Here is a 27294-nt window from a genome sequence, read left to right on the forward strand (position 1 = left end):
AGCTGGGTGATAATCAGGAGAGGGAAAGGCAATAGGCAGTCAGTGCAGGGTGCTCCTGTGCTGTTCACCTCAGGAACACCTACACTGCTTTGGATACTGAGAAGGGGGATGACCTACCAGGGACAAGCCATGGCAGTTAGGTCTCTGGCACAGATTCTGGCCATATGATTAAGAAAGGAAGGGAGGAAAAGAGGTGAGCTGTAGTGATTCAGTAGTGAGAGGAACAGATAAGAGCTTCTGTGGAAGAAATCAAGAATCCCAGATAGTATGTTGCCTCCCAGGTGCCAGGGTCTGGGATATATCAGATCGAGTTCAAAGTATTCTCAAGGGAGAAGATGAGCAACTAAATGTCATGGTCCATGTAGGCACCATGGGCATGGAGAGGAAGAGTGATGAGGTCCTGCAAAGAGAGTTGAGGGAGTTAGGTGTGAAGTTGAAAGACAGGACCTCTAGAGTTGTGATCTCAGGATTGCTACCTGGGCCACGTGCTTGTGAGATTAGAATAGGAGGATAATGCAGCTAAAGAGATGGTGCAGGAGGGAGGGCTTCAGATTTCTGGATCACTGAGCTCTCTTCCAGGGAAGGTGAGACCTGTCCTGGCAGGATGGTTTGCATCTGAACTGCAGCAGGATTAATATTCCTGGTGCTGCTCCAGGGGGTTTAAAAGATATTTGCAGGGGGATGGGAAACAGAATGCCAGAGCAGATAGTGGAGTGGAGAAGGAAATAATATGATTTTAAGACTGCATATAAAGACAGAAATTAAAAGATTGTGTTTGGTGGAAATAATGTTCTCACATGCATAGATTTCAATGAACTGGGTATTGTAGGAAAGCCAGATGAGCTGTGGATTGTTACATTGTGGCTATTAGTGAAACTTGGGTGCAGGACTGGCTGCTCAATATTCCAGTGTTCCATTGTTTCAGGCGCAATAGAATGGGACGGATGAACGGAGGGCATGTCTACTGAGGCTATGAGAGGAGCTGAGGAATGGAAAACGTATGACCACATTAATGGTGTTTTATTGTAGTCCATCCAATAGTCAGCAAGAATGGAGGAGAAATCTGCAGGGAGATGGCAGTCAGCTGCAGGAAATATCAGGTTGTGATAGTAAGTGCATTTTGGAAGGACAAATTAAGGTCAGACATACATGGTAAATGGTAGGGTACTGAGGAGTATGGAGAAATAGAGGGATCTGGGAATACAGGAACAATTCCCTGAAAGCTTTTTAGAAGTTGGGATGCTTTGATAAAGTTGATAAAGAAATTGGTAATGCCAAATTTGGAGTAATCTGTAGTTTTGGTCAACTAACTACAGGAAGAATATTAATAAGATTGAAAGAAAGCAGGGGAGATTTACTAGGATGTTGCTGGTCCTTGAGGAGCTGAGTTACAGAGAAAGGTTAAACAGATTAGGACTTTACTCCCTGGTCCATGGAAGAATGATGGCAGATTTGATAGAGGTATACAAAGTTACGATCGACAGAGGAAATGCAGTAGGTTTTTTCTACCGTGGTTAGGTGATATACAAACTAGAGGACATGGGTGAAAGGAAAAGAGTTTAGGGGGATTTCTTCATGTAGAGAGTGGTGGAAATATGGAATGAGCTGCCAGATGAAGTGGTGAATGTGGGCTCAATTTTAACATTTAAGAAAGATTTGGATAGGCCTATAGATGGGAGGGGTATGGAAGGATATGGACTGGGTGGAAGAGGGACGAGGCAGAATAATAGTTCAGTACAGACTAGAAGGGCCAAAGGACCTGTTTTCTGTGCCTTAATTTTTAAGTGGTTCGCTGTTAGAGGAGCACATGTTTCCATTCATTGGGATAGACCTTTGAAATGAATTCTCAAGACTCAAGATTTATTGTAATGTAATAAAAACAGCATTATATTGTATTAAATTGCCTTTGCTGTAAGACAGACAAATTTCCCATCGGCAGAAACTGTCTTAAGTGCCTCTTATAGTCAGAGAAAGAGAAGCAAAAGAGAGATCCCCCAGAGTCACCAAGTGTCCGTGGATTCGCCTCAGCCACATGGAGACAAGTCCAAACCATTGGCAACCCGAGCTCCAGATCTGAGCCTCCAATATGATTAGGAAACTTTCTGTGCCCTTGGCACCCTCTCACATCCCAGTTCCAATACCTGGTACTCCCTTGTGTCAGTTTCTAGCCAGTTTTCAGCAGTCTGCAGCCTGGAGTGAGTCCCTTGACCACATTCTCCAGCAGCCCATACTCTCTGTGGGTTTCTCACCTCAAGTAACCAGCATCCTGCCATATATGTAGGTCCTTCAGCCACAGAACCCCTCACTGGTCTTCTGCCATGGTTTCCATCCTCTGCTTCTCCTTCTCAAATAGATGGTGGTCTTCCCATTTTCTGGTGCCCTGGGTCAGTCCTCTGCTTCCATGGAGTCTGCAACCCCTTGTGGCTGCTCCCAATCATCGGTACCACTATCTTGGGTACAGACCCTGTGGTCGCAGGATTTTAAATAAAACTAGGAGGGATGTGATGCATGACCAATTACACAAAGACTGAAGTTGCCGAAACTGAAGGCTTTTATTTACAAGAGATGGACAGCATCCCTCTATTTGTCGCTCACACTGACCTGGACTTGAACTGGGGGCAGGCTTGTGGCATGACAGCCTTTATGGGGAAGAAAGGGGGAGGAGTCACAAGCCAGCCAATGAGAGGAGGGTCAGCCAGGAAAGGTCATGACATTTACATACGGCAAGCAAATATATATAATAATGTTTTCACCACATTCACCTCATCTTTTTAAAAGGAAGTCCTGGGGTGGGAGGTGTGTGGTTAACTGCCCCTCATAAGTTCAGTCTATCTGGTGGGCCCCATCCGGGGTTCCATAGTAGCCTCCGTCAGTTTTTGCTGGTCCATCCGGTTGACCTGGCCAGAGTGCTTGGCTGGGTTGGGGGATTTTTGGAAGATAAATTGGGGCAGGTTTGTTAGTGTAGGTCATATACAAACACTTCAAAACAGATCTTATTTAAAATACTGGAGCTCTGCTAATGCTAGATATATCGGCCTCAGAACCTTTGTAGAAGCTTTGGAGAGTGGCCAAGAGACTTCACTAATGAATTGTTGTTTACAAAAAGGCAACAGATGAAAGAGCTTGTCAGAGTCACATTGTGTCTGGAAGGGAACTTGCCGTTCTAAGGGTCATATGGTTTGCAAGCAGAGAGAGTAAAACAGGCTTTCTCTATGTGTGTGTGTGTGTGTGTGTGTGTGTGTGTGTGTGTGTGTGTGTGTGTGTGTGTGTGTGTGTGTGTGTGTGTGTGTGTATGAGAGAGACAGACAGACAGACAGATAGAGATGAGTTTTGCAATGCTACAGTCAGCAGTAACTGGGACTGGAACAGGACAAGCTGGCAAGCTTGTGGAAAACCCCATTTGGAAGACAAGTTGTGAGTGCTTAGTTCAGCCTGGTCAAAGCCCTTGTGGTTCATGCAAGAAGAGAGGACTGGCTGTCTACTGTTTCACTTGAAATAGGAGAAACAAAAAGGTACTCTGTGGTGACCTGAAAGAAAGAGGTTATCATCTGGAGAACCCTGAGGGGGCAAGTTTTGTCAGCAAGACACTGATGTGGCTGATTAAAAAGGAATCAGTTGTGGGTGACCTGGAACAACAAATCTCTACCTGAAAACTGACAAGAACCTTCCTGAGCAGTAACCATTTACCTTTCAAGCACCAAAGCCTGGTGAACTTTATAAATGTTAAATTCTGTACACAGTATAAGAATTATCTGCAACCAGTGAACTTGGAGGAATGAGAACTGAGATTGGACTGTGAATCAAAGAACTTTTCTGAACTTACATGCACACATTACATACACGTGCGCATAGAATTAGAAGGGGGTTAAGTTGGGTTAGTTAAGTCAATAGTGATAAGTTGAAGTGTGATTCTGTTTTCATCTTTAAAGATAATTAAAAGCAACTTTTGTTTAAGTAACCATTTGTCTTGGTGAATATCGCTGCTGGGTTTTGGTGTCCTCTGGACTCGTAACAGTGGTGTGTGTAAGTGTCAACTGTCAGCCTGGCCAGGGTGGTGAGCGTTGGGAAGGTGGGCCCTGTAGAGCTGGGGGTGGTGTACCTGTCAGCTGTTTGGGGGGAGTGTGTCCAGATGTTTCTGCATGTGCCTGGTCCCAGATAGACACCATGTTCTCACGCCCATCTGGGAATGCCACGTAGGTATACTGTGGGTTCGCGTGGAGCAGCTGGACCCTCTTGACCAGAGGGTCGGACTTATGTGTTCTCACATGCCTACGGAGTAGTACTTGTCCTGGTCAGCCAGGTAGGTAAGGTGGTTCCTGATACCGTTCTCCTGGGGAATGTAAACAGTCTTTCATGAGGTGTCTCATTGGTGGCTGAACATAGGAGGGACGGGATCACGTGGAGCATTTCTGGGAGAACCTTTTGCCAGTGGAGGACAGGTAGGCCCTTGGACTCTAAGACCAGTAGTACTGCCTTTCAAATCATGCCATTCTCCTGCTCCACCTGGCCATCACCTTTGGGGTTACAGCTGGTGCTCCAAATAGAGGCAATGCCCTTGGACAGCAAATATTGATGCAGCTCGTTGCTCATGAAGGACGAACTCCTATCGCTGTGGATGTGGCAGGGGTATCTAAAAATGGTGAACAGATTGTTCAGAGCCTTTATCACGGTAGCTGCAGTCATGTCCAGGCAGGGGATGGAAAAGGGGAACCATGAGTACTCATCGATGATATTGCAGTTCGTGGAGGGTAAGGGTCCTTTGATAACCATGCTTTGAAATTCAAAGAGGTGAGTGGTCTTAATCAGGTGTGACTTGTCAGGCTGGTAGAAGCGTGGTTTGCACTCCGTGCAAACTCGGCAATTTTTGGTCAACGTCCTGATGACCTCAATGGAGTAAGGGGAGATTATGTGCATTGATGAAGTGAAAAAAAAATGGGTGATCCCAGAGTGACAGTGATCATTGGGGCTGTGCCTGCAGGCAGTCCATCTGTGCACTGGCACAAGTCCCCTGAGACAGGGCATTTGAGGTCTCATTGAGGTTTCTTGGCCAGTACAGTATGTTCGATTCTCCACTTCAAAATTTTATCATTTTTGATTTTACCCCCCTGCTGATTGTTAAACATAAAGGTGACTGCCCGTTGATCAGTCAACAGGGTAAAATGCTTACCGGTGAGATAATGTCTCCAGTGCTGTACCGCTTCAATGATAGCCTGGACCTCTTTCTCAAGGGAGGAGTGCTGGATCTTGGGTCCCTGGAGGGTGCGTGAAAGAAAAGCACTACGGGCCTGCCTGCCTGGTTAAGTGTGGCGTTCAGACACATCACTCTCCACCTGGAACGGGATGGATTTGTTCACTGCGTGCTTCGCTGCCTTTGTGATGTCAGCTTTGATATGGTCAAATGCCTCACAGGCTTCTGCCAATGGGAGAAAATGATGGCCCTGATGAGGCATCAGTCCTTCTCCGCATAGCTGGAGACCCACTAAGCGTAATAAGAGAAAAAACCCAGGTGACTTTTCAAGACCTTTAGGCAGTGGGGGAGTGGTAGTTCTAACAGGGGGTGTATGCTGTCGGGGTCAGGGCTGATGACTCCATTCTCCACAATGCAACCTAGTATAGCCAGGCAATGTGTGCTAAAGACGTTCTTCCCTTTGTTATACATCAAATTTAAGCATTATCATGGTCCTGCTGGTCGTGGCTGCAGATGGTGACATTGTCGAGGTATGGAAAAGTGGCTTGCAGCCCATGTTCGTCCACCATCCAATCCATTTCTCTCTGAAAGACTGGAACTCTATTTGTGACTCCAAAGAGGACCCTCAGGAAGTGGTAAAGCCAGCCATCTGCCTTGAAGACGGAATATTAGCAGTATTCCAGGTTAATGGGGAGCTGGTGGTTGGCAGACTTAAGGTCTTAGGTGGAGAACACCTTGTACTATGCAATCTGGTTCATCATGTCGGCTATGCGGGGCAGGGGGTATGCATCCAGCCAGGTGAAACTATTGATGGTCTGGGACCATCCAGTGTTTCTCCTCACTCTTCACTATCTCTCCCTGGGCTCTCCAGGGGCTCATACTCTGTCCATAACTCCCTCAGCAAGGAGGCATCTCACTTCTGACTTAATAAATGCCCTGTCCCCAGTGCTGTATCGCTGACCTTTAGTGGTGATGGGCTTACAGTCGGGGGTGAAATTGGCGAACAAGGGTGGGGGAGAGATCCGGAGCAGAGAGACCGCATGTCAGATGTGGTGATTGGGTTTGGGGCTGATAGTCGGGCTAGTGGTGATAGTAGGGCAGGTGGTTTAAAAACTGCTTATTGCAGATCATGAGGGGAGGATGGGGCCCATCGTACTCCATGATGACACTCTTTATTTTACACTAGAAGTTTAATCCCAGTAGGACGGGTGCACAGAGCTATGGCAGTATGAGAGGTTTAAAGTCATGGTATACTATGCCCTGGTCAATCAGTGTTATTGTGCAACTGCCACAAATCTCTGCCGAGTGAGATTTGGATGCTATGGAGATCTGGTGCCTCATGGGCTTCACCCTGAGGGAGTAGTGCTATACAGTGTCTGGATGAATTAAGCTTTCGGTGCTTCCACTGTCGAATAGGCAAGCAGTGGGGCAGCCGTTTACCTGGATGTCCATTATGGACCTGGAGAGTTGATGGGGTCTGTCCTGATTGAGGGTTACTGATGCCAGAGTCAGTTTGTTGTCTGAGGAGTTTCGTTGGCTGCTGGAGGCCCGGTAAGATGGTGGCCCCCATGGAGCACACGCAGCCCCTTCATAGTTTACCGGAAAAGAAGGGAAAGAAGGCAGAAGTGATGTTATCACGGGCGGTGGTCTCCGTCGCATGCGGGCGTGGCTGTCCCAGGTCCCTGGAAGTGACAGTGGATGTGATGTCACTGAAGATGGCAACTCCTGCTCACACGCAGCACTGCAGGAACTCAGGATTGGTTTGGACCTACAGAAGTGCCCTTTCTTTTCACAGTTGAAGCAGATGGCATCCCTGTCAGAGCAGCATTTCCTCGTGTGCTTAGCCTGCCCGCAGAAGTAGCACTTTGCATGGTTACTAATGGCAGTGGTGGTCAGTTTAGAGTGGGAAGAAGCTTGCAATCCCTCCTCCCAAGGTGGAGGCCCCTGCTTTCCCCATGAGGCGGCCGCGTGTTCAATGGAGAACGATTCAGCATTTTGGATGGCTGCCTCAAGAGTGTTCGCTAGTTAGATGGATTGATGTAGGCTCAATTGTCTCTGTTTGAGTAGCCTCTGCCTCACATAGTCGGAGCGTATACCTGTTACTCAGGCATCTCTGATCAGCAGCTGTGTGTGCTGTTTTGCATTCACAGCTTGGCATTTGCAGTCCCTTGCGAGCTTCTGCATGAGATCGTTTAAAGTTTTTCCCAGTTGCTGCTTGTATGAGTGGAGTACACGCCGCACATAGATCTCATTAACTTGAACTGATCCTTCAAGATGTCCATTTTGGCGCCGTACGTTTGGCAGTCCCAGACCATCCGGCAGACCCGGTGCCTGATGTATGAGTACAGCAGATGGAGCTTGTCCTCGTCGTCCTAGATAGCTGCAGAGATTCCGAGGAACTTTTTGAAACAGCGGCGTCAGAGTGCAAACTTGTCAGCTGCCTTGGATTCTCTTGGGTCGATTTCCAGCCAATCCAACTTCATGTACTTGTCCATGTTTGGAAAAAATGCTTGCAAATAAAATTGATGCATGATCAATTACATAAAGACTGAAAGTTGCTGAAACTGAAGGCTTTTATTTACAAGAGATGGACAGCATCCCTGTTTTGGTCACTCACACTGACCCGGACTCGAACTGGGGCAGGCTTGTGGCATGACAGCCTTTATTGTGAAGAAAGGGGGAGGAGTCATGATCCAGCCTGTGAGAGCAGGGTCAACCAGGAAAGGACATGACATTTACATATGGCATGCAAATATATACATTAGTGGTTTCACCACAGGATGAAAGGGGGAGGAGTGGCATTGCCCATCAGGGAAAATATTGCAGCTGTGCTCAGGCAGGACAGACAAGAGGGCTCATCAACTGAGGTTATATAGGTGGAGCTGAGGAACGGGAAAGGTATGACCACACTCGTGGGGTTGTATTATAGACCACCAAATAGTCAGCAAGAATTAAAAGAGCAAATCTATAGAGAGATAGCAAACAGCTGCAGGAAACATAAGGTTATGATATTTTAATTTTAATTTTCCACATATTGACTGGATCTGGCTAGATGGCTTGGAGTTTGTCAAATGCATTCAGGAAAGTTTTCTAAATCAATATATTGAGGTACCAAATAGAGAGAGTGCAATACTGGATCTCCTATTAGTGAATGAGTCAAGACAGGTGACAAAAGTATGTATAGCGGAACATTTTGAGTCCAGTGATCATAATGCCATTAGTTTTGTTAATTATGGAGAAGGATATCGCTGGGGCTCGGGTTGAGATTCTAAATTAGAGAAAGACCAATTTTGAGGAGGATCTAGAATACATGGATTGGGATAAGCTGTTTTCAGGCAAGGATGTGCGAGGGAAGTGGGGAACCTTCAATGTGAAATTTTGAGAGTACAGAGCTTGTATGCGCCTGTCAGGATTAAAGGCAAGGTTAGCAGACATAGAAAACCTTGATTTTTATTTGGGATCTGATCAGAAGAAGAGAGATGTGTATAACATGTAAAGGCAACATGGAACAAATGAGGTACTTGAGGAGTATAAAAGTGCAAGAAAAATCTCAAGAAAGAAATCAGGAGGCTAAAAACAGACACAAAGTTGCTTTGATTCTGAAACAAATGTTGATCTCAACTGGCTCGCTGACACATTCTTTCTCTCTCTGGATAAATTGCCTAATCTGGAAAAGTCAATAGAGTCACAGTTTTAATCCCATCATGCATTTATAGAAATTCATTACATAGAAAGAGGAAATCTTCCCTTTGTGTCCTTGATGGCCATAAATGAACTTTAGATTATGCTCCTGGAAGGTGGGACCTGTTCTGATGGACGGCTTGCACCTGAATTGAAGGGGGACTAATATCTTTGTGAGAAAGTTCGCTCGTGCTGCTCTGTGGGAGTGAGGTTGTACTATATTTGTGGGAACAAGAGTGCCAGAGCAGATAGAGGGGTGGAGGAGGGAAAAGATTATGTGAATATTGCATGTAACGACAGAAGTCAAAGGGTTGTACCTGGTGGCAATTTTCTCAGGTGCATCTATTTCAATGCAAGAAGTATTGTAGGAAAGGCAGATGAGCTTAGAGCATAGTTTGGTGAATGGAATTATGATATTGTGGCCATCAGTAAAACTCAGTTGCAAAAGGGGCAGGACTGTTCCGAGCTTCTGTTGTTTCAGACATGATAGAAAGGGGGGAATGAAAGGGGGAGGAGTGGCATTGCTCTTCAGAGAAAATATCACAGCTGTGCTCAGGCAGGATAGTACAGATGGTGGAACTGAGGAACAGGAAAGGTATGACCATACTCATGGGTTTGTATCATTAGACTGCCCAATAGTCAGCAAGAATTACAAGAGTAAATTTATCGAGAGATAGCAGACAGCTCCAGGTAACATAGGTTGTGATAGAATGAGATTTTAAACCTTTCAGATATTGACTGGGATTCCCATGCTGTAAAAGGGGTGGATGGCTTGGAGTTTGTCAAATATGTTAGGAATGTTTTTTAAAACAATATGTAGAACAGGGACAGGCAACCTTTTACCGTGTGTGTACCAGAATGGTGTGTCAGTGGTTGAACATTGGCATGGGGCAGAGCTGCCAGAGTTCACCAGAATGCCACTCCAGCACCTCATGAGCTCGCTCAGGGCTGAGGTGGCAGTGTCTAAGACCATTCTCCCCCCTCCCAGCACCTCATGGGGCCACTCAGGGTGGCAGCAGCATAAAAAATGACCTCTCTGCCCCTGGCACCTCACAGGCCTGCTCAGAGGGGCAGTGGTGTATAAGTCAAACCACCCCCCCCCCCCCCCCACCAAGCGCTATTCTTTATTCTGGACATACCTGTTTCTTCCATGACTGGTTGTCCTACTTCATAGTCCTACAGTTCACTGTAAATTATACAACACCAAATATAACATGGCGACCACCAAGGCCAAGTCTTGCGAGATCTCCTTGTCGGTGATTTTGGTGAGCTCTGGCACTTAAAAAATTTGCACTGCACCCCTGAACAGCGGGTTTCACTGATAGTACCATAAATGAAATAAATACTGAAAGACAGACATAATGTAATTGAAGTTTTTGATTGTCTCTGCATGAAGTCTGTACTGTATAATGTATGAACATAACTGACAATAATTTATCAAAAAACAATCCACAGAAGAAGTTCAAACATCGAGATCAACTGAATTCCTTCCAAAAACTATAATGATGTATTTCAGGTCAGGGATAAATAAAAACTAGATAGATAGAAAATTACAGCTCAGAAAAGGCCTTTTGGTCCTCAATGTTGTGCCGACCTATGCATTCCTACCAAACAAAAAAGTACAGGTACACAATCCTTTATCCGGACATCTAAAATCCGGAAAGCTCCAAAATCCAGCAAGTGGGGAGAGACCAGCAGCGTGAGTCGGGCGGGCGGGAGGGAGGGGGTAGACCGACAGAGCAAGTCGGGTGAGCGGGGTGGAGGTGGGGGTGGGGGGGGTGGGGGGGGAAAGTGACCGGCAGCACAATTCAGCTGAAAAAATCCGAAATTTGGAACACACTGCCCCCAAGGGTTCCAGATAAAGGATTGTGTACCTGTACTAAATCCTTCCTAGCTCATAACCCTCTATTTTTCTTTCATCCATGTATATGTCAAAGAGTCTCTTAAATATCCCTAATGTTTCAGCCTCCAGGCTCCACTACCATCCCTGGCAAGTCATTCCAGGCACCTACATCTCTGTGTAAAAAAAAACTTAGCCCTGATGTCTCTCTAACCTTCCCTTCCTTTGTACAGATCTCCTTTGCACAGTTGTCCTATCAGTGTTAACAGCAGGCTGAAGCCAACATTGGAGTTCATGAGGGGTGGGAATGAACCAGGAGTGGTGTGTTGCGGTTACTGTAAAGGTTATAACCTTGTTTGATTCTTAGTTAATTTTGTGCCTGCCTCTTTAAGAGAACTATTGTTTGTAATGTTACCATAGTGATATCCACCCCTAACCACTTGCTCTCTTTTCGACATGATGTGAAGAAAGTATGAGCACTATCTCTTTAAGTTTTTGTATCTCTTTAAATACCTTTTGTATCTCTATTTATCTTTGTATCTCTATCATACAGTAAATACTTTGTTATTTATCCTGATGAAAGTCTTATGGCGAAGCTATGCAAAATGCTTATCCGTTCTATCAATGAATTAAAACTACATAAAGAAACAGCCACAGAGTTTGATTTATTGGATTAAAGAGATCATGTTTTGGAAGATGATACTTTGAAATTAGGATATATTAGAACAAGGAAAGTGCCGTCTATAGTTACCTCCCTGACCTCTGCCACAAGGCTCCCCATTCCCTGGAGCAGAATCACCCAGACTGTCTCCCTCCACCCCCTGGCTGCGGCAGTACCCAAACCAGCTGGGTACCTGAGGGCAGATGAAGACACTCTCCTGTCCATGCACCATGGCCATAACCTGTCACCTCCGTGCAGCTGGCAGAAGCAGGACAACAGGTTACACATTGGGGAGCGGGCCCTGTCCTCTAAACAGCTCATGCCAAGCAATCGTTGCCACTCCCTGCGTTAAAGGCTTCGTGCCAACCGACTCCCAACGTCCACTAAATGGCTTGCACCAAGCAATCATCGCAACTTCCAGCATTAAAAGCCTCACACCAACCAATCCTGCCATTTGCTAAACAGATCATGTGGGGGAACGGATGTCGTGTGTGGGCTGATCTGATGTAGAGGAACCAACTAGAGCAGTGGTTCTCAACGTTTTTCTTTCCACTCACATACTACTTTAAGTATTCCCTATGCCATAGGGGCTCTGTGGCTGGTAAGGGATTGCTTGAGGTGGTATGGGGTGGAAAGAAAAAGTTTGAAAACCACTATTTTAATTATACCTAATTGACTCGTTATGTGCACAGTTTCATAACTCCAAAGGAAATGGGCCAATGACAATTTTTCTCAAGAAAAATACTTAAGTAACAATTGGGTCTAGAGCAGTGATTCTCAACCTTCCCTTCCCACTCACATCCCACCTTAAGCAACCCCTTACAGAGCACTTGTGGCATAGGGATTATGTAAAGTGGTATAAGTGGAAAGAAAAATGTTGAGAACTACTGAACTAAAGGGAGTGCAATACTGGATCTCCTATTAGGGAATGAGGCAGGACAGAAGTAAAAGAACATTTTGGGTCCAGTGATCTTAATACCATTAGTTTCAAGTTAATTATGAAGAAGGATGGGTCTGGTCCACGGGTTGAGATTCTAAATCAGAGAAAGGTCAACTTTGAAGAAATGAGAAAGAATCAAGAATGTGTAGATTGGGAGAAGTTGTTTTCTGGAAAGAATGTGTTCAGTAAGTGGAAGACCTTCAAAGGTGAAATTTTAAGAGTTCAGAGTTTATATGTTCTTCTCATGATCAAAGGCAAGGTTAGAAGATATAGGGAAGACAAAATAATCAGGCACAGGGAGCCTTGGTTTTTGAGGGATATTGCAGATCTGGTTTAGAAAAAGAGAGAAGTATATAGCAGGAATGGCAACATGGAGCAAATGAGGTACTTGAGGAGAATAAAAAAATGCAAGAAAAAGCAAGAAATCAGGAAGGCTAAAATAAGACATGAGGCTCCTTGGCAAACAACGTGAAGGAAAAAACCAAAGGGTTTCTGCAGGCTTATTAAGAGAAAAATGATAGTAAGGGACAAAATTGTCCCCTTGAAGATCAGAGTGGTTGGCTATGTATGAACCAGAAGAGAGGTGCAGATCTTAAATGGTTTTTTTTGCATCAGTATTTACTCAGAAAACTTGCACAGAGTCTAAGGAAGTAAGGTAAACAAGCAGGAGGTCATGGAACCTATACAGATTAAAGAGGAGGAAGTGCTTGTAATCTGAAAGCAAATAAAGGTGGATAAATTTCCAGGGCTTAACAAGATATTCCCTCAGACCTTGAGGGACGCTAGTGTAGAAATTGCAGGGGCTCTGGCAGAAATATTTAAAATGTCCTTAGTCATAGGTGTGGTGCCAGAAGATTAGAGAGTAGCTCATCTTATTCTGTTGTTTAAATAAGCCTCCAAAATTAACCCTGAAAATTATAGGCCAGTGAGCCTGATGTCAGTAGCAAGTAAATTATTGAAAGGTGTTCTTAGAGATCCGATATATCAAGTATTTGGATAGGCAGAAACTGATCAGGGATAGGCAACATGGCTTTGTGGATGGTAGTTTGTGTTTAACCAAGCTAAAAGAGTTTTTCAAAGAGGTTATTAGGAAAGATGAAGGAAAGGCTGTGGATGTTGTCTACATGGACTTTAGTGAGGCCTTAGACAATCTCCCAGATATTAGTCAGGAAGGTTCAGATGCTAGCTATTTCTGGTGAAGTAATGAATTGGATTCAATGATGGCTAGATGGGAGAAGCCAGAGAGTAGTGGTGGAAGATTACTTCTCAGTTTGAAGGCCTGTGACTAGTGGTGTGCCTCATGGATCGGTACTAGGACCATTGTTGTTTGTCATCTATATCAATGATCTGGATGATAATGTGGTAAATTGGATCAGAAACTTTGCAAATTACAGCAAGGTTGAAGATGTTGTGGACAGTGAAGGTTTTCAAAGCTTACAGAGGGATCTGGATCAACTGGAAAATGGGAGGAAAAATGGCAGATGCAATTTAATGCAGACAAGTGTCATGTGTTGTATTTTGGAAGGGCAAACCAAGAAAGGACATACATGGTAAATGGCAGGGCACTGAGGAGTGCAGTAGAACAGAGGGATCTGGGAATACAGATTCATAATTCCCTGATAATAGCACCATTAGTGGATGGGATGTAAAAAGAGCTTACTGGCCTTCATAATTCAAAGTATTGAGTATAGGAGTTGGAATGTTATGGTAAAGTTGTATAAGGTATCAGAGTGGCCACATTTGGAATACTGTGTGCAGTTTTGGTCACCTAACTACAGGAAAGATCAATAAGATAGAAAGAATCCAGAGAAGATTAACTAGGATGTTGCCTGGACTTCAGGAACTGAGTTCCAAGGAAAGGTTAAACAGTTTAGGACTTTATTCCCTGGTGCATTGAAGAATGAGGGGAGATTTGATAGAGGTATTTAAAATTATGAAGGGATAGACAGAGTAAATGTAGATAGGCTTTTTCCACTGTGGGTAGGTGAGATACAAACCATAGGTCATGGATTAAAAGTGAAAGGGAAAAAGTTCAGGTGGAACAAGCTGCCAGGTGAAGTGGTGAAAGCAGACTCAATTTTAACATTTAAGAAGAATTTGAACAGGTGGATGGGAGAGGTATGGCGGGCTATGGACTGGGTGCAGGTCAGTGGGACTAGGCAAAAAAAATGGTTTGGCACAGACTAGAAGGACCAAAGGTCCCTGTTTCTGTGTTGTAATGTTCTGTAGATCTACTGTAGGCTCCTTTAACAGGTTGCTTAAAACCTATACAAAACTAACGGCAGTCGGACTGGGAGGTTGGACCCCAGGGAGTGCTGTGTCTCCACTCCCGCTCTCTGAGTCTGCACTAGCCCATCAACTTATTTTTTTGATGATCTGTCTAATTTCTTGAGTAAATGATAGACTTGTTTTTCTCTTGCAGAGTAGCCAAGAGGAAATCTGATAACAACTGTTCAAAGTCATGGAAATTTTTAATACAATTAATCAATGGAATGATGAGCAGACTGGCCAGATTTCAGTGCCTACAGATGTAAGGCAATTTGCAAAAATAGATGGAAAATCAGAAAAGAAAATACACAACAAATTATTATAATATAGAATCCACTGAAAGAGAGGATAGAAGCAGATACACCAGCAATTCATTCACTAACTAACAGCCTTTAGAAGGGAATTGGATACAAAGTAAAATGGGGTAATATTGGAGATCTATGGTGAGAGATAAATTGTGTTGAAAGATATTTCAAATAACCTGCATAGCAAGTGTTTGGCTTCTTTTTGTACTGTATCATTCTCTATTTCCATCAACCTTATAAAAGTTCACACTGAATCATAATTTCACATCATATTAATCATGGCAGCTCAGAATAAAAGTGGTAGGCTATGAATTTTCCAACAAGTTTGTTTGAATGGCCATAATTTACATCTCATCATCAGGTCACCTTGAATTCAAACTTTAAAATTGTTAAAGTAAATAATTTAAGATATTGTCATGAATACTCTGCAGCAACTAGATATTTTAATCATGCTCTTCCCAGAATATGAGCTATAAAGAGAGGTTTGACAAACTTGGATTGTTTTCTAGGAGCAATAGAGATTGAGGTGAGGAGATCTGATAAAAGTTCATTAAATTATGTGAGGCATAGATAAGGAAGACCACCAGAATCTTTTCTCCTAGGGTAAAAGTGTCACATTCCAGAGGTCATGCACTTAAAGTGAGGAAAGTTTAAAGGAGCTGTGTGGAACAAGTTTATTATACAGAGAGTGATAGATGTCTGGAATGGGCCATTGACATACTGATGGAAGCAGACATGATAGTAGCATTTAAAAGTTGGGAATAGAAGGATATAAACCAGGTGCAGGATGAAGAGATATAGTTTAATCTGAAATCATGTTCAACGCAGGTATTGTGGGGTAAAGGGACTGTTCCTGGGCTTACTGTTTTTTTTAATAGCCAAATATTGCTGTATTACTGATTCATCTTGTTTTACTTGTTGTTTGCTCAATTTCTGAAATGTAAAACAAAAATGCTGAAGTATTGAGTATCTTTGTTTTTTGACAATGGTGGTGCACGAGGTTGCAGCTACTTGGCCTCTATATAATGATCAAATCCTTTACTCTACACATTTTATGATTGTGAAACAGCAAAGAAAATTAGAAACATAACATGGAATTTCAGACTAGAGGGTCAGACTGATAAGATATTGAGCAGTTTTAACTTTCTGAAGCAAGAGAACCAGTCTGCAGTAAACTGCGGAGCAGATTAATAGAGACGTGAGGGAGGCTGTTGGAAGCAGTGTGTGAGAAGACAGAAGTGCGGCAGCAGGCCTGCATCAGAGTTAGTCTAAGAATTAACCTGTTCAGACCTTATTTTGCACTGGGGACCAGAGAATGCTGTTTCATTGGGTTGTACTTGTGCAATCAGATGACAATAAACTTGACAAATGTAAAATCGCTACAGAAGATAACAGACTACCTGAGACTGCATATAGACCAGAAAGAATTGCAAGGCTGCTGTGATCTGGTGATTACAGAAACGTTATGGCAGGACTTCTTACTAGATTCAGCAATCCAGCTCGATGGCTTTATCTCTTTCAGTGCAGACAAAAATGCTGCTGCTTCCAGAAGGACTCAGAGGGATCTTTGCATTTACATCAGTGAGAACAGGTGCACAAATATTTCTGTCGTAAAGACCTTCTGCTCAACAGAGATAGAGCACCTGATGGTGAAATAGAGACCATTGTACCTGCCCAGGAAATTTACAGACACACCAATTACCGCAGTTTACGTTTACCTTCGGCACAAGAGAGTGAGGCTGTGAAAATGATACATGGGCCATTTGTAATGCCCAGATGTCTCACCTGGATGGTTGCATGATTGTAGCTGGTGAATTCAATCATGCCAAACTGAAAACGGAAAGGTTCAGCAGCATGTCAACTTCGCCACCAGAAGAGAGAACATCCTAGATTGGGTGCACACCAACCTCCTTGGTGCATACAAGGCTGCCCCTCACCCCCATCTTGGATACTTGGACCGCATATCCATCTTGCTCACCCCAGCTGGCAAGAAGGAACAGTCATTTGCATGGAGATCAGGATGTGACAGGGAGGTTGGGGCCATATCAGGACTACTTTGAGACCATGGAATGGAGCTGTTTCAGGGAGGTAGCCACCTGTAATAGCCTCATAAACATCAATGAGTACACAAGTTCAGTGAGAGACAACATTAGCAAATGCATTGAGGATGTCGCAGAAATCAAATGCTACACAACCTAGGCTAACCAGACACCAAAAGTGGATGCAGAGGTTTGTGCATTTTTCAGAGCTCAAGATGCAACCATCAGCATGGGAGACAAATTGGCACACTATGATCACCCTGGGCTGGACTCTCCCGAGTGTAGGTTCGCACAAAGGATCTGTGCTCAGCTGTGCGACACCGGCGACATGAGGAGCACGTGTGTGGTGCTACCTATATAATATTTATACACACACACACACACACACACACACACACACACACACACACACACACACACACACACACACACACACACACACACACATATATATATCTATATGCTGTATGGGCTGGCCCACTCCCTGAACCTGTTACTCCTTGATCCCACATATCCCCATAAAGGATGTTACGCCCAAACCCCTCCCTCAGTACCTGCTTTGGAACCGGGCCAGCAACATGTAAGCTGTGCTGACACTTTAAAGTGATTAAAACCTATTAATCATGATTCTCTGACTGATTGTGGTTGATTGGTAGTACAATTTAATCACCTTTAGACCATGGATAAGGTAGATGGGCAGATAGATTAAACAATGACCCCAAGGATCCAGAGGTCTTGACTAAAGTCGACCAGTGGGTGCATTGCCTCAACACAATCATGAGGAACGAAGAAGACATGAGGGAAGTACTCTTTGCTCAAGTCGGCCACTTGGTTTTCCAAGTGATAAGAGACTTTGCTACTTACTCAGAAACAATAGAGTTCCTGCAGAAGCAGTACTGGGCCCCACTGAACATCAAATATGCACGATTCCTCCTGGGTAGCCAAAAACAAGTTCCGGGTGAGTCGATTGATGAATATACGCAGGCATTGTGGAAGCTGGGGCGAGCCTGTGACTACCAAGAAGTCTCTGCATCTGCTTACCTCGAAGGCCTAATATGGGACATGTGCTTGGCCGGATTAATTTCTGACTGCATCAGACAGAGGCTACTAGAAAAAGGCGATTGGAGCCCGCAGAAAGTAGAAGACTTGGTTAAAGCACTGGAGACACCAAAGCATTATTTTCAGGAAACACGGCTGCCATGTGGGGGACATGGGTGTCGCCATCTTGGGACATGGAGTCCCACGTCACTGCCACCTCTATCGAGCACCAGAGGTGCTACTTCTGTGGGCATGGGAATCATCCCCATAAGAACTGCCCAGCCCAAAGTACCACATGCTTTGCTTGCAGGAAGGAAGGGCACTATGTGAAAGTATATAGGTCCCAACCTTAACCCAGCAGTGCCACGAATGCCCAACAGCTGTCACCATCTTGGACCGCCCCACTTCTGGCTCCACCTTAGATGGCACTTCTGGTTGCCGGAGACAGATTGACAGCACCCTGGGGATGACAAGCCAGGGCAGCACCACTTCTGGTGACATGGGGCAGCACCGTGTGCGCAACATGGAGGCGGCCATCTTGGTGAGCACCCCCGAACCAACACAGTAGCGACTCAGGCAGCGACCACACGCTCGCCTCCATCATCCTGAATGAAGACAGCCCGCTCCAACTGGCCAAAGCCATGATGAACTTCGAGGTAAACAGTCACCCTACGAAATGTTCATTTGACACAGGAATCAGCGAGAGCTTCATCCACCTGGGTACTGTTCAGCAATATTCCCTCGTAGTGACCCCGATGCAATGTAAAGTCTCCTTGGCCTCCCAATCCCACTCGGCTGAGATCAGCAGCTGCTGCATTGTGACACTGACAGTGCAGGGCACCAAGTACAGGAATTTTAAACCCCTGATCATACCACATCTCTGCGTGCTGGTCATACTGGGACTGAATTTCCAGTGCCAGTAACAGAGCATCTGCATCGATCCAACGGCCCATACCCGCCCCTCACGGTCTGCGACACTAACTGGCCGATCACCCTGAACACGACCTGTGGCCTCTCTACTCTCCGGGTCCCACCACCGCTCCTGTTCGAGAACTTTATCTCCGACTGCAAGCCGGTAGCCACTAGGAGCAGACGGTACACCCCCAGGGACAGAGCCTTTCTTAAAGCTGAGGTCAAATGACTCCTAGCAAAAGGGGCCATAGAACTCAGCACCAGCCCATGGAGAGCCCAAGTAATGGTGGTGAAGAGTGGAGAGAAACAATGCATGGTCATTGACGACTAGACACCTGCTAGACACCTATCCACTTACCCGCATCGCTGACATGGTCAAAGAGATTGCCCAGTTCCAGGTTTTCTCAACCATCAACCTCAAGTTGGTTTACCATCAGCTACTAATCTGGCTGGAGGACAGCCCTTACACTGCCTTCGATGCAGATGGCCACCTTTACCACTTCCTCCGCATCCCTTTCAGAGTTACCAATGGGACTCTGTTTTCCAGAGGGAGATTGACCGCATAGTCGATGACTATGGACTCAAGGCCACGTTCCCCTACCTGGACAAGGTGACCATCTGTGGCCACGACCAGCAGGACCATGACACCAACCTCCACAAGTTTCTCCAGACAACCAAAAGCCTCAACCTGAACTATAACCAAAAGAAGTGCATCTTTAGCACTTCAAGGCTGGCATCCTGGGCTGCATGGTGGAGAATGGCGTCATTGGGCTAGACCTGGACCGCATGTGCCCCCTGTTGGAACTCTCATTATCCCAGACCCTCAAGGCCCTGAAAAGATGCTTGGGATTATTTTCCTATTATGCCCAGTGGGTCCCCAATTACACAGCTAAAACTCACCACCTGGTGAAATCAGCCACTTTCCCACTGTCAGCAGAAGCCCAAACGGTGTTCACACACATCAAAGGTGACATTGCAATGTGGCGATGCACACTGTAAATGTGGAGATTGATCCATCCGACTTCACTCTGACCACCACGCTCAGCCAGGCGGGCAGGCCTGTGACATTCTTTTCCATAACCCTCCAGGGCCATCGAGAAAGAGGCCCAAGCCATAGTGGAAGCTGTGTGCTATTGGAGGCACTACCTGGCCGGAAAACCATTCACCCTGCTGACTGACCAACATGCAGTCACTTTTAAGTTTAACAACAATCAGTGGGGAAAAATTAAAAATAAGATCCTGAGGTGGAGAATTGAGCTATCCGCATACAGGTATGAGATATTATACTGGCTCGGGAAGCTCAATGAGCCTCCTGATGCCCTGTCCTGGGGCACATGCGTCAACGCGCAGTTGGATAATTTCCAAGTCCTCCACAATAATCTGCCACCCCCGGAGTCACCAGGCTCTACCACTTTGCTAGAGCCCGCAACCTCCCCTACTCAGTCTAACAACAATCAGTGGGGAAAAATTAAAAATAAGATCCTGAGGTGGAGAATTGAGCTATCCGCATACAGCTATGAGATATTATACTGGCTCGGGAAGCTCAACGAGCCTCCTGATGCCCTGTCCTGGGGCACATGCGTCAACGCGCAGTTGGATAATTTCCAAGTCCTCCACAATAATCTGCCACCCCCGGAGTCACCAGGCTCTACCACTTTGCTAGAGCCCGCAACCTCCCCTACTCAGTCTAAGACATCAGGGAGTTGACATACAACTGCCCGGATATTACCACAGCCACGGCCATAAAGGCGCTACGTGGCATCTTCGCTCTGTTTGGGTAACTCTGCTATATCCATAGTGACTGTGGGTCCTCCTTTAAGAGCAAGGAGCTGTGCCAGAACCTGTTGCCCAAGGACATAGCCACGAGCAGGACCATGGGCTGTAACTCTGGGGAACGGATAGGTAGAGAGGGAAAACACTACCGTTTGGAGGGCAGTTCTCTTAGCCCTTAAATTGTAAGGACTACCCACCTCCCGGTGGCAAGATGCCTCCCAGACGTGCTTCATGCCACCAAGTCCCTTCTTTGTATGGCCACGAATGCAACACTGTATGAAAGGGACTTTTCCTTCCCCAGGAAGTCAGCATCTGGAACTACACTACTGTCCTGGCTGAGGGACCCTGGGCCTGTGCTGCTCCAAAGACACATTAGACATCACAAAACTGACATTCTGGTTGAGAAGGTCCAGCTCCTCCACACTAACCCCCAATACACCTACATGGAGTATCAGGATGGTCAACAGGACACCATCTCCATCCGGGACCTGGCCCATGCAGGAGACCCCTCGACCAACCAGCCAATCCCCTCCTCCGGTAACCCCAACCAACCTGCCCCACTATCGGCAACCAATTTTGTGCCTCAAACTCTTAACGACCTAAAGAGCACCATGGGACCAACACCCCGTCAGCCACTGGAGGCACTTTCTATTGCACAAAACACTGCCTGGAAACCAACAGCTGTGCCACAGCAGACCCTGTGATGGTTGCAGCAACAGACGAGTCCATCAGACAGGCTGAATCTGCAAGGATCTTTGGAACTGCAATGAACACTAAACCACACCACCCCGCAGGACTTTGTTTAAAAAAGGAGGGGTGAATGTGGTGCTACCACTATGTGTATATATGCATGTATGGGCTGGCTCGCCCCGAACCTGTGACTCCTCCCTCCAGGATATCCCTATAAAGGCTGTTTCACCCAAACCCCTCCCTCAATACCTGCCTTGGAACTGGGCCAGCAACATGCAAGCTGTGCTGACACTTTAAGGTGATTAAAGCCTATTAATCACGACTCTCTGTCTGATTGTGGTTGATTGGTAGTACAATGTGGCAAGGAATCAAAACAATAATAGATCACAAGACAACTTGTGAGTCAAGGTCAATGACACCTCCCTTCTGGACAGGCTGAATATCTTCTACGCACAGTTCAACAAGAAGAATTGACTGACAACCAAGAAAGCTCTATCTCTCCCTGAAGAACAGATCACTTGCATTCATGCAGCTGAGGTGAGGAGAATCTTATCCAGAGTGAACTCACACAACTCGGACAACATTCTGGTCAGATACTGCTGACAAACTGATGGACATCCTTATGGAGAACTTCAACACATCATTACAGCAATCTATCATCCCCTTGGGTTTCAAGGCAGCCACCATTATCCCAGTACCAATGAGGGAGACAGTAACAGGCCTCAATGACTACCACCCAGTGGCATTGACCTTCACCATTATGAAATTGCCTTGTCCCTTTACTCTGTCGTTACCCACCTGCTGAACAACACCTCATATGCCAGGCTGCTGGTTATTGACTAGCTCTAATACAATCATACCCCAGAGATTGATGGAGAAGCTGTCCTCACTGGCATTCAACACCTTTCTCTGTAACTGGATCCTGGACTTCCTAACGGAAAAACCAGTCTGACTGGATTGACAGCAGAATATCAAGCACTGTCATGCTGAGGACTGACACACCTCAGGGCTGGGTGCTCAGTCCACTACCATTCACACCTCATGACTGCAACGCCAGATCCAGCTCCACCAGAGTCACCAAGTTTGCGGATGATACAACAGTATTTGGGTTGATTAGCAGCAATGATGAGTTGCAATACAGAGAAGAGGTGGAAAATCTTGTGAAATGGTGCAAGATCAAAAACCTGAGTCTCAACATAGACAAGACAAAGGGGATAATTGTGGACTTAAGTATTACTTGGGATGACCACCCTCCACTCCATATTAATAGTGTGGTTGTGGAAAGCACAAAGTTCCTCATAAGAAGTGACCACTCCTGGACACATATCTCCTCACTTGTCAGGAAGGATCAGCACTTCCTTAGATGGTTGAGGTGGACATAGGTACTGGAGGAGCTCTATCAAGAGCATCCTGGGCAGCTGCATCACAGTGTATGCTGTAGAAAATCAGGTCAGAGGTTAATGACAGAACTATAAAAAAGGCAGAGAGGATCACTGAGGTCTCCTTCCCACCACATAGATGAGATTTCAGATTTATTGTCAGAGTACATACATGACATCACATATAACCCTGAAATTCTTTTTCCCGCAGACGAGACCTAATTACCAAAAACAACTGGACTCAACGTACACTTAAACAAATTTTTAAAAACGCAAATAAATTGACTCGGCAATACAGAAAGAGAAAAAAAAAGTGAAAAAGTAGGAGTCCTTAAACGAGTCCCTGATTGAGTTTGTTGTTGAGAAATCGAATGGTGGAGGGGTAGCAGCTGTTCCTGAATCTGGTGGTGTGAATCTTGTGGCACCTATACCTCTTTCCTGGTGGTAGCAGCAAGAATAGAGAATGTGCTGGGTGAGGTGGAACCTTGATGATTAATGTTGCTCTCTGACTTGTAAATGTTCTTGATGGTGGGGATGGTTTTGCCTGTAATGTCCTGGGCTGTGTCCACTACCTTTTTCAGGGCTTTACACTCGGGGTATTGGTGTCCTCATTTCAGACCATGATGCAGCTGGTGAGCACACTTTACACCACACATCTGTAGAAATTTGCCAGTGTTTCCAAATGTCATATGAAACATGCACAGTTGGCTTAGCAATTAGCGCAACACCTTTACAGTCCCAGTATTTGGGATCAGGGTTTGAATACCGCGCTGTTTGTAAGGAGTTTCTATGTTCTCCCTGTGTCTGCATGGGTTTTCCCTGGGGGCTCTCGTTTCCTCCCACCATTCAAAATATACTGGGGGTATAGGTTAATTGGGTGTAAATTGGACGGCACGGACTCATGGATCAAAATAGCCTGTTACTATGCCATATATCTAAATTTAAAATGCTGTTAGTGTGTTGGGTCAAGAAAAGATGCTCTGCGATGATAACTCCCAAAACTTAAATTTGTGAGGCTATTGTTGATGCACCATTCAGCTAAGTTTTCAGTCTCCATCCTGTATGCTGACCCATCACCCCTTTTTATACAACCCACTACCGTGGTATCACCAGCAAATTTGAAGATGGTGTTGTTGTCGAATCAGGATCATTATTTCAAGAGGGCTCACAACATTTCTAAGGACCTCGACCACTCTTCACACAGCATATTCCAGCTACTCCTGTCTGGAAAGAGATACAGAGGTATTAGAGCAAGATCCCATGGGCGGTGAGACACCTGAATTGCTAAAACAGCTCCCCATGATGTTACCATTTATTAATAATATTTATTTTTACTATATTTATATGAGACATGTGTAAAGATATTTTTATAAAATTTTGGAACCATTTATGGATTTTATGAATAAAAGTTTATCCATATCTTCCTCTTTGCCCACCCCTCTCAGTCCGTAATTATAAAAAATAGTCATTTAATATTATATATGTTAATATTATATGTAGAAATAGGTGTTCTTTCCTTTTCTTTTTCTTTTTTCCTCTTTTTTTTCCTTTTGGGGGGAGGGGGGTTGGGGAGAAAATTAAAAATTTATTGTACCATTTTGTATGGTTTATTAAGTTACTATATTATTGAATTTATACTTTGTATTGATACAAATGATAAACAACATTTAAAAAAAAATTATGTGTACTTGTGTATATGTATAGTTTGTCTGTGTGTTTGCACTGTGGTCCGGAGAACACTTTCATCGAGTTGTGCTGTTTAAATGGCTGATCTGCTGAAGCAGCTGTAATGACAGTGTTCCTGTTGACCTGGGGAGAGAGGGGAGCAGAGACACAGTGCACTCCTGAAGGATGCTCCTGCCCACTCCTGCTGATGATGGTGCCATACATGCTTTAAATGGCCCATTAAAGGAGCTGACGCTGTTTTTTAAAAAAATCCTGCATTCATGTGCTCTGGGCCCAATATGGCGATGACTGTATATGGCATTAGCCGCAAGGTGTTGCAGTCTCCGGAGGAGCAGCGGACTGGCGCAGGGTGAAAACACCCCACCCCCCTGTTGAGAAGAAGAAGCAGAGCATATGACCCGAAGGATGGGGACCATGGTGGCTGCATAGGAATGCTGGAGGCAAATCTGTGGACACTCAGTGACTCTGAGAGGACTCTCATTTGTTTCTCTTTTGCTGTCTGTAAGGGGTGCCGGGCAAAGATAATGGCAAATCTTCATCTGTCTTGTGGCAGACTAAAGGCAATTTCATGTATTACTACATTTATGTTTTACTACATCACAATAAATAGTATCTTATCTGATATTTGATCTAAATAATTTGAACTTAGTTTAAATTCCCACACTAACTAGTCAATCAAATAAGAAGTTTTTAATTCCCTTTCATTGTACTCATCTCAATATCTACTTGGTGCTATACAATTCATTTTTTTATTTCTCAACAATAAAGTAGATTCAAACTACTGCTTTTTTTTGAAAGCCTGTGTAATCTGTGTAATTTAAACTAAAATTCAATCAGGTTCTTTATTTTCAGTATACAGAGGAACATGCAAGAAAACTTGGTGTTGTGGGATGGGTTCGAAACACCAGGAAAGGAACTGTAGATGGACAAGTGCAAGGGAAGGAAGAACTTGTGGAATTAATGTGAGTGATAAATTTCTCTTTATTGGATTAATTATACAGGTTACATGCTTTGAATGTATTTATAATTCTGATGAATGAAAATGTAAATTATTACTATTTGCATAACTGTCATGATTATGTTTGTACAGTAAAATCCCATTATCCGGCACTCACATAACCGGCAAAAAATGAGGGGAAATAAATAAACAGACAAATAAACAGATAAATAGATTGCCAGACATATAAATATGAATTAATCAAGTTTTAAAATTGTTTCAATAAAATTGTGTTTGAATAAAAAAGCAATGCCCAGTGAGCTGGTCGGTGCCACTCGCTATTGGGGGAAACTCTCTGAAAGTATCTCCCTATTCTGACTGAGATGCATCTTTATTTTTATTAGTATATTGTAGCATATGTATTATGATGAGTGAGGAAGGAACACACACATACACACACACACACACACACACACACACACACACACACACTCACACACACACACACACACACACACACACACACACACACACACACACACACACACACACAAAGAGGAGTCGAAATCAAAGATTGCTTTATTACACTGGCAGCTCTGCTTATATAGGCCTCTGGCGCTGACGTCAGGGGCCCACATCATTGGAGCACTGACCTCGGGTTGGCTGGCGCTCCCGCCAGAGTTCCCCATGTTTCACCCGTGCAGAGGTCACCTGGGACGATGGCTGGTGTCACCCCCAGATCCGCGTGGTCGTCGCATTCACTGGCCATTTTGTGGTCTGTTTCGCGTCTCCATGCACAGGCTGCTACATGTCCCCTCCCTCCCCCCCCAAAGTCTTTGATGGCCTGACCCTGCATCGTGGAGGCGGAGTGCAGACCAGCTCACTACAGTCCAGACGTGCCAGTTTTAGGCAGTCTATGATAAAGGTTTCCTCCTTACTGCCGATGTCAAGGACTCAGGTGGAAAAATTGTCTCTATAGACCTTGTAGGACCCCTCGTAGGGTCATTGTAGTGGAGGTTTGTGTGTGCCCATCCTCAGCAAGTCCATAGGTCATTTGGGATGCTATGCCTGGGCTGGTCGTGCGGTGGGGGTTAGTATAGAGATGAGGGCAACACTGTTACAGTGCCAGTAATCGGGGTTCAAATTTAAATTTTGTAGGTTACGTGAATTACTTGATTAAAGTGAACTTTACATAATACTACAATACTGATTTTTTTCCCCCAAATTACATTTTACCTTCTCTTTTCTCTTTTAAACAGTAAATTCTTAATGCATGTATATTAGATGGACATTTTAATGTCCGTCTCAGTCACGCGGAAAATTCACATCTATGGCATCCATGATCACCATAGGCCCCACATAATGGGAATTTTACAGTACATAAAACATTACAGCATAGTACAGACTCTTCGGCCCATGATGTTATGCCGACCAATGTAAACCTACTCAAAAAAAATAAACTTTCCCTACCTCATAACTGAGTAATTTAATTTCCTCTATGTGCCTGTCTCAGGGTCTTTTAAATGTCCCTATTGTACCTGCAATGGATTGCAGGCATCCACTACTCTCTGTGTATTAAAGAAAAACATACCCCTGATGCCTCTCCCTAAACTTCCCTCACTTTGTGCACGCTGGTGTTTTCTTACTCTTGCCCTGGGGAAAAGGTGCTGGCTGTCCACCCTATTAAGGACTTTCATAATCTTGTAGACCTCTATTAACTCACCTCTCAACCCTCACTTCAAAGAGAAAAGTCCTAGCCTTGCTAACCTTGCTTCATAAGGCAGATTCTACCATCCAAGCAACATACTGGTAAACCTCTCCACTCCCTCTCTATAGCTTCCACATCCTTTCTGTAATGAGGCAACCAGAATTTATAGAGCTGCAACATTACCTCTCAACTTGAACCTAATACCCTAACTAATGAAGGCCAGCACACCATAGCCTTCTTAACTACCCT

At 44.8% G+C, this 27294-nt stretch overlaps 1 protein-coding gene and 1 long non-coding RNA gene across 14 annotated transcripts in view; one reads left to right on the forward strand and one right to left on the reverse strand.

Annotated features, from left to right (window-relative positions):
* The window catches only part of LOC138760628 (acylphosphatase-2-like), a 155453-nt gene that overhangs the window by 38027 nt on the left and 90132 nt on the right, over window positions 1–27294 (forward strand). For 9 of the 13 annotated variants that reach the window (XM_069931434.1, XM_069931422.1, XM_069931428.1 and 6 more), the window contains one exon: window positions 25253–25362. In XM_069931434.1, coding sequence (XP_069787535.1) covers window positions 25253–25362 — 110 coding nt within the window. Of the gene's footprint in view, window positions 1–14732; window positions 14841–25252; window positions 25363–27294 lie in introns of all 13 variants that reach the window. The other 4 variants (XM_069931425.1, XM_069931427.1, XM_069931426.1 and 1 more) reach the window with 1 other exon arrangement.
* The window catches only part of LOC138760629 (uncharacterized), an 86662-nt gene continuing 82197 nt past the window's right edge, over window positions 22830–27294 (reverse strand). The window contains exon 4 of the long non-coding RNA XR_011355762.1: window positions 22830–23938. This is a non-coding gene — a long non-coding RNA (uncharacterized lncRNA). The remainder of the gene's footprint in view (window positions 23939–27294) is intronic.

The sequence above is a fragment of the Narcine bancroftii genome, chromosome 4, assembly GCF_036971445.1.
Source record: "Narcine bancroftii isolate sNarBan1 chromosome 4, sNarBan1.hap1, whole genome shotgun sequence".
NCBI classification, from domain to species: Eukaryota; Metazoa; Chordata; class Chondrichthyes; order Torpediniformes; family Narcinidae; genus Narcine; species Narcine bancroftii.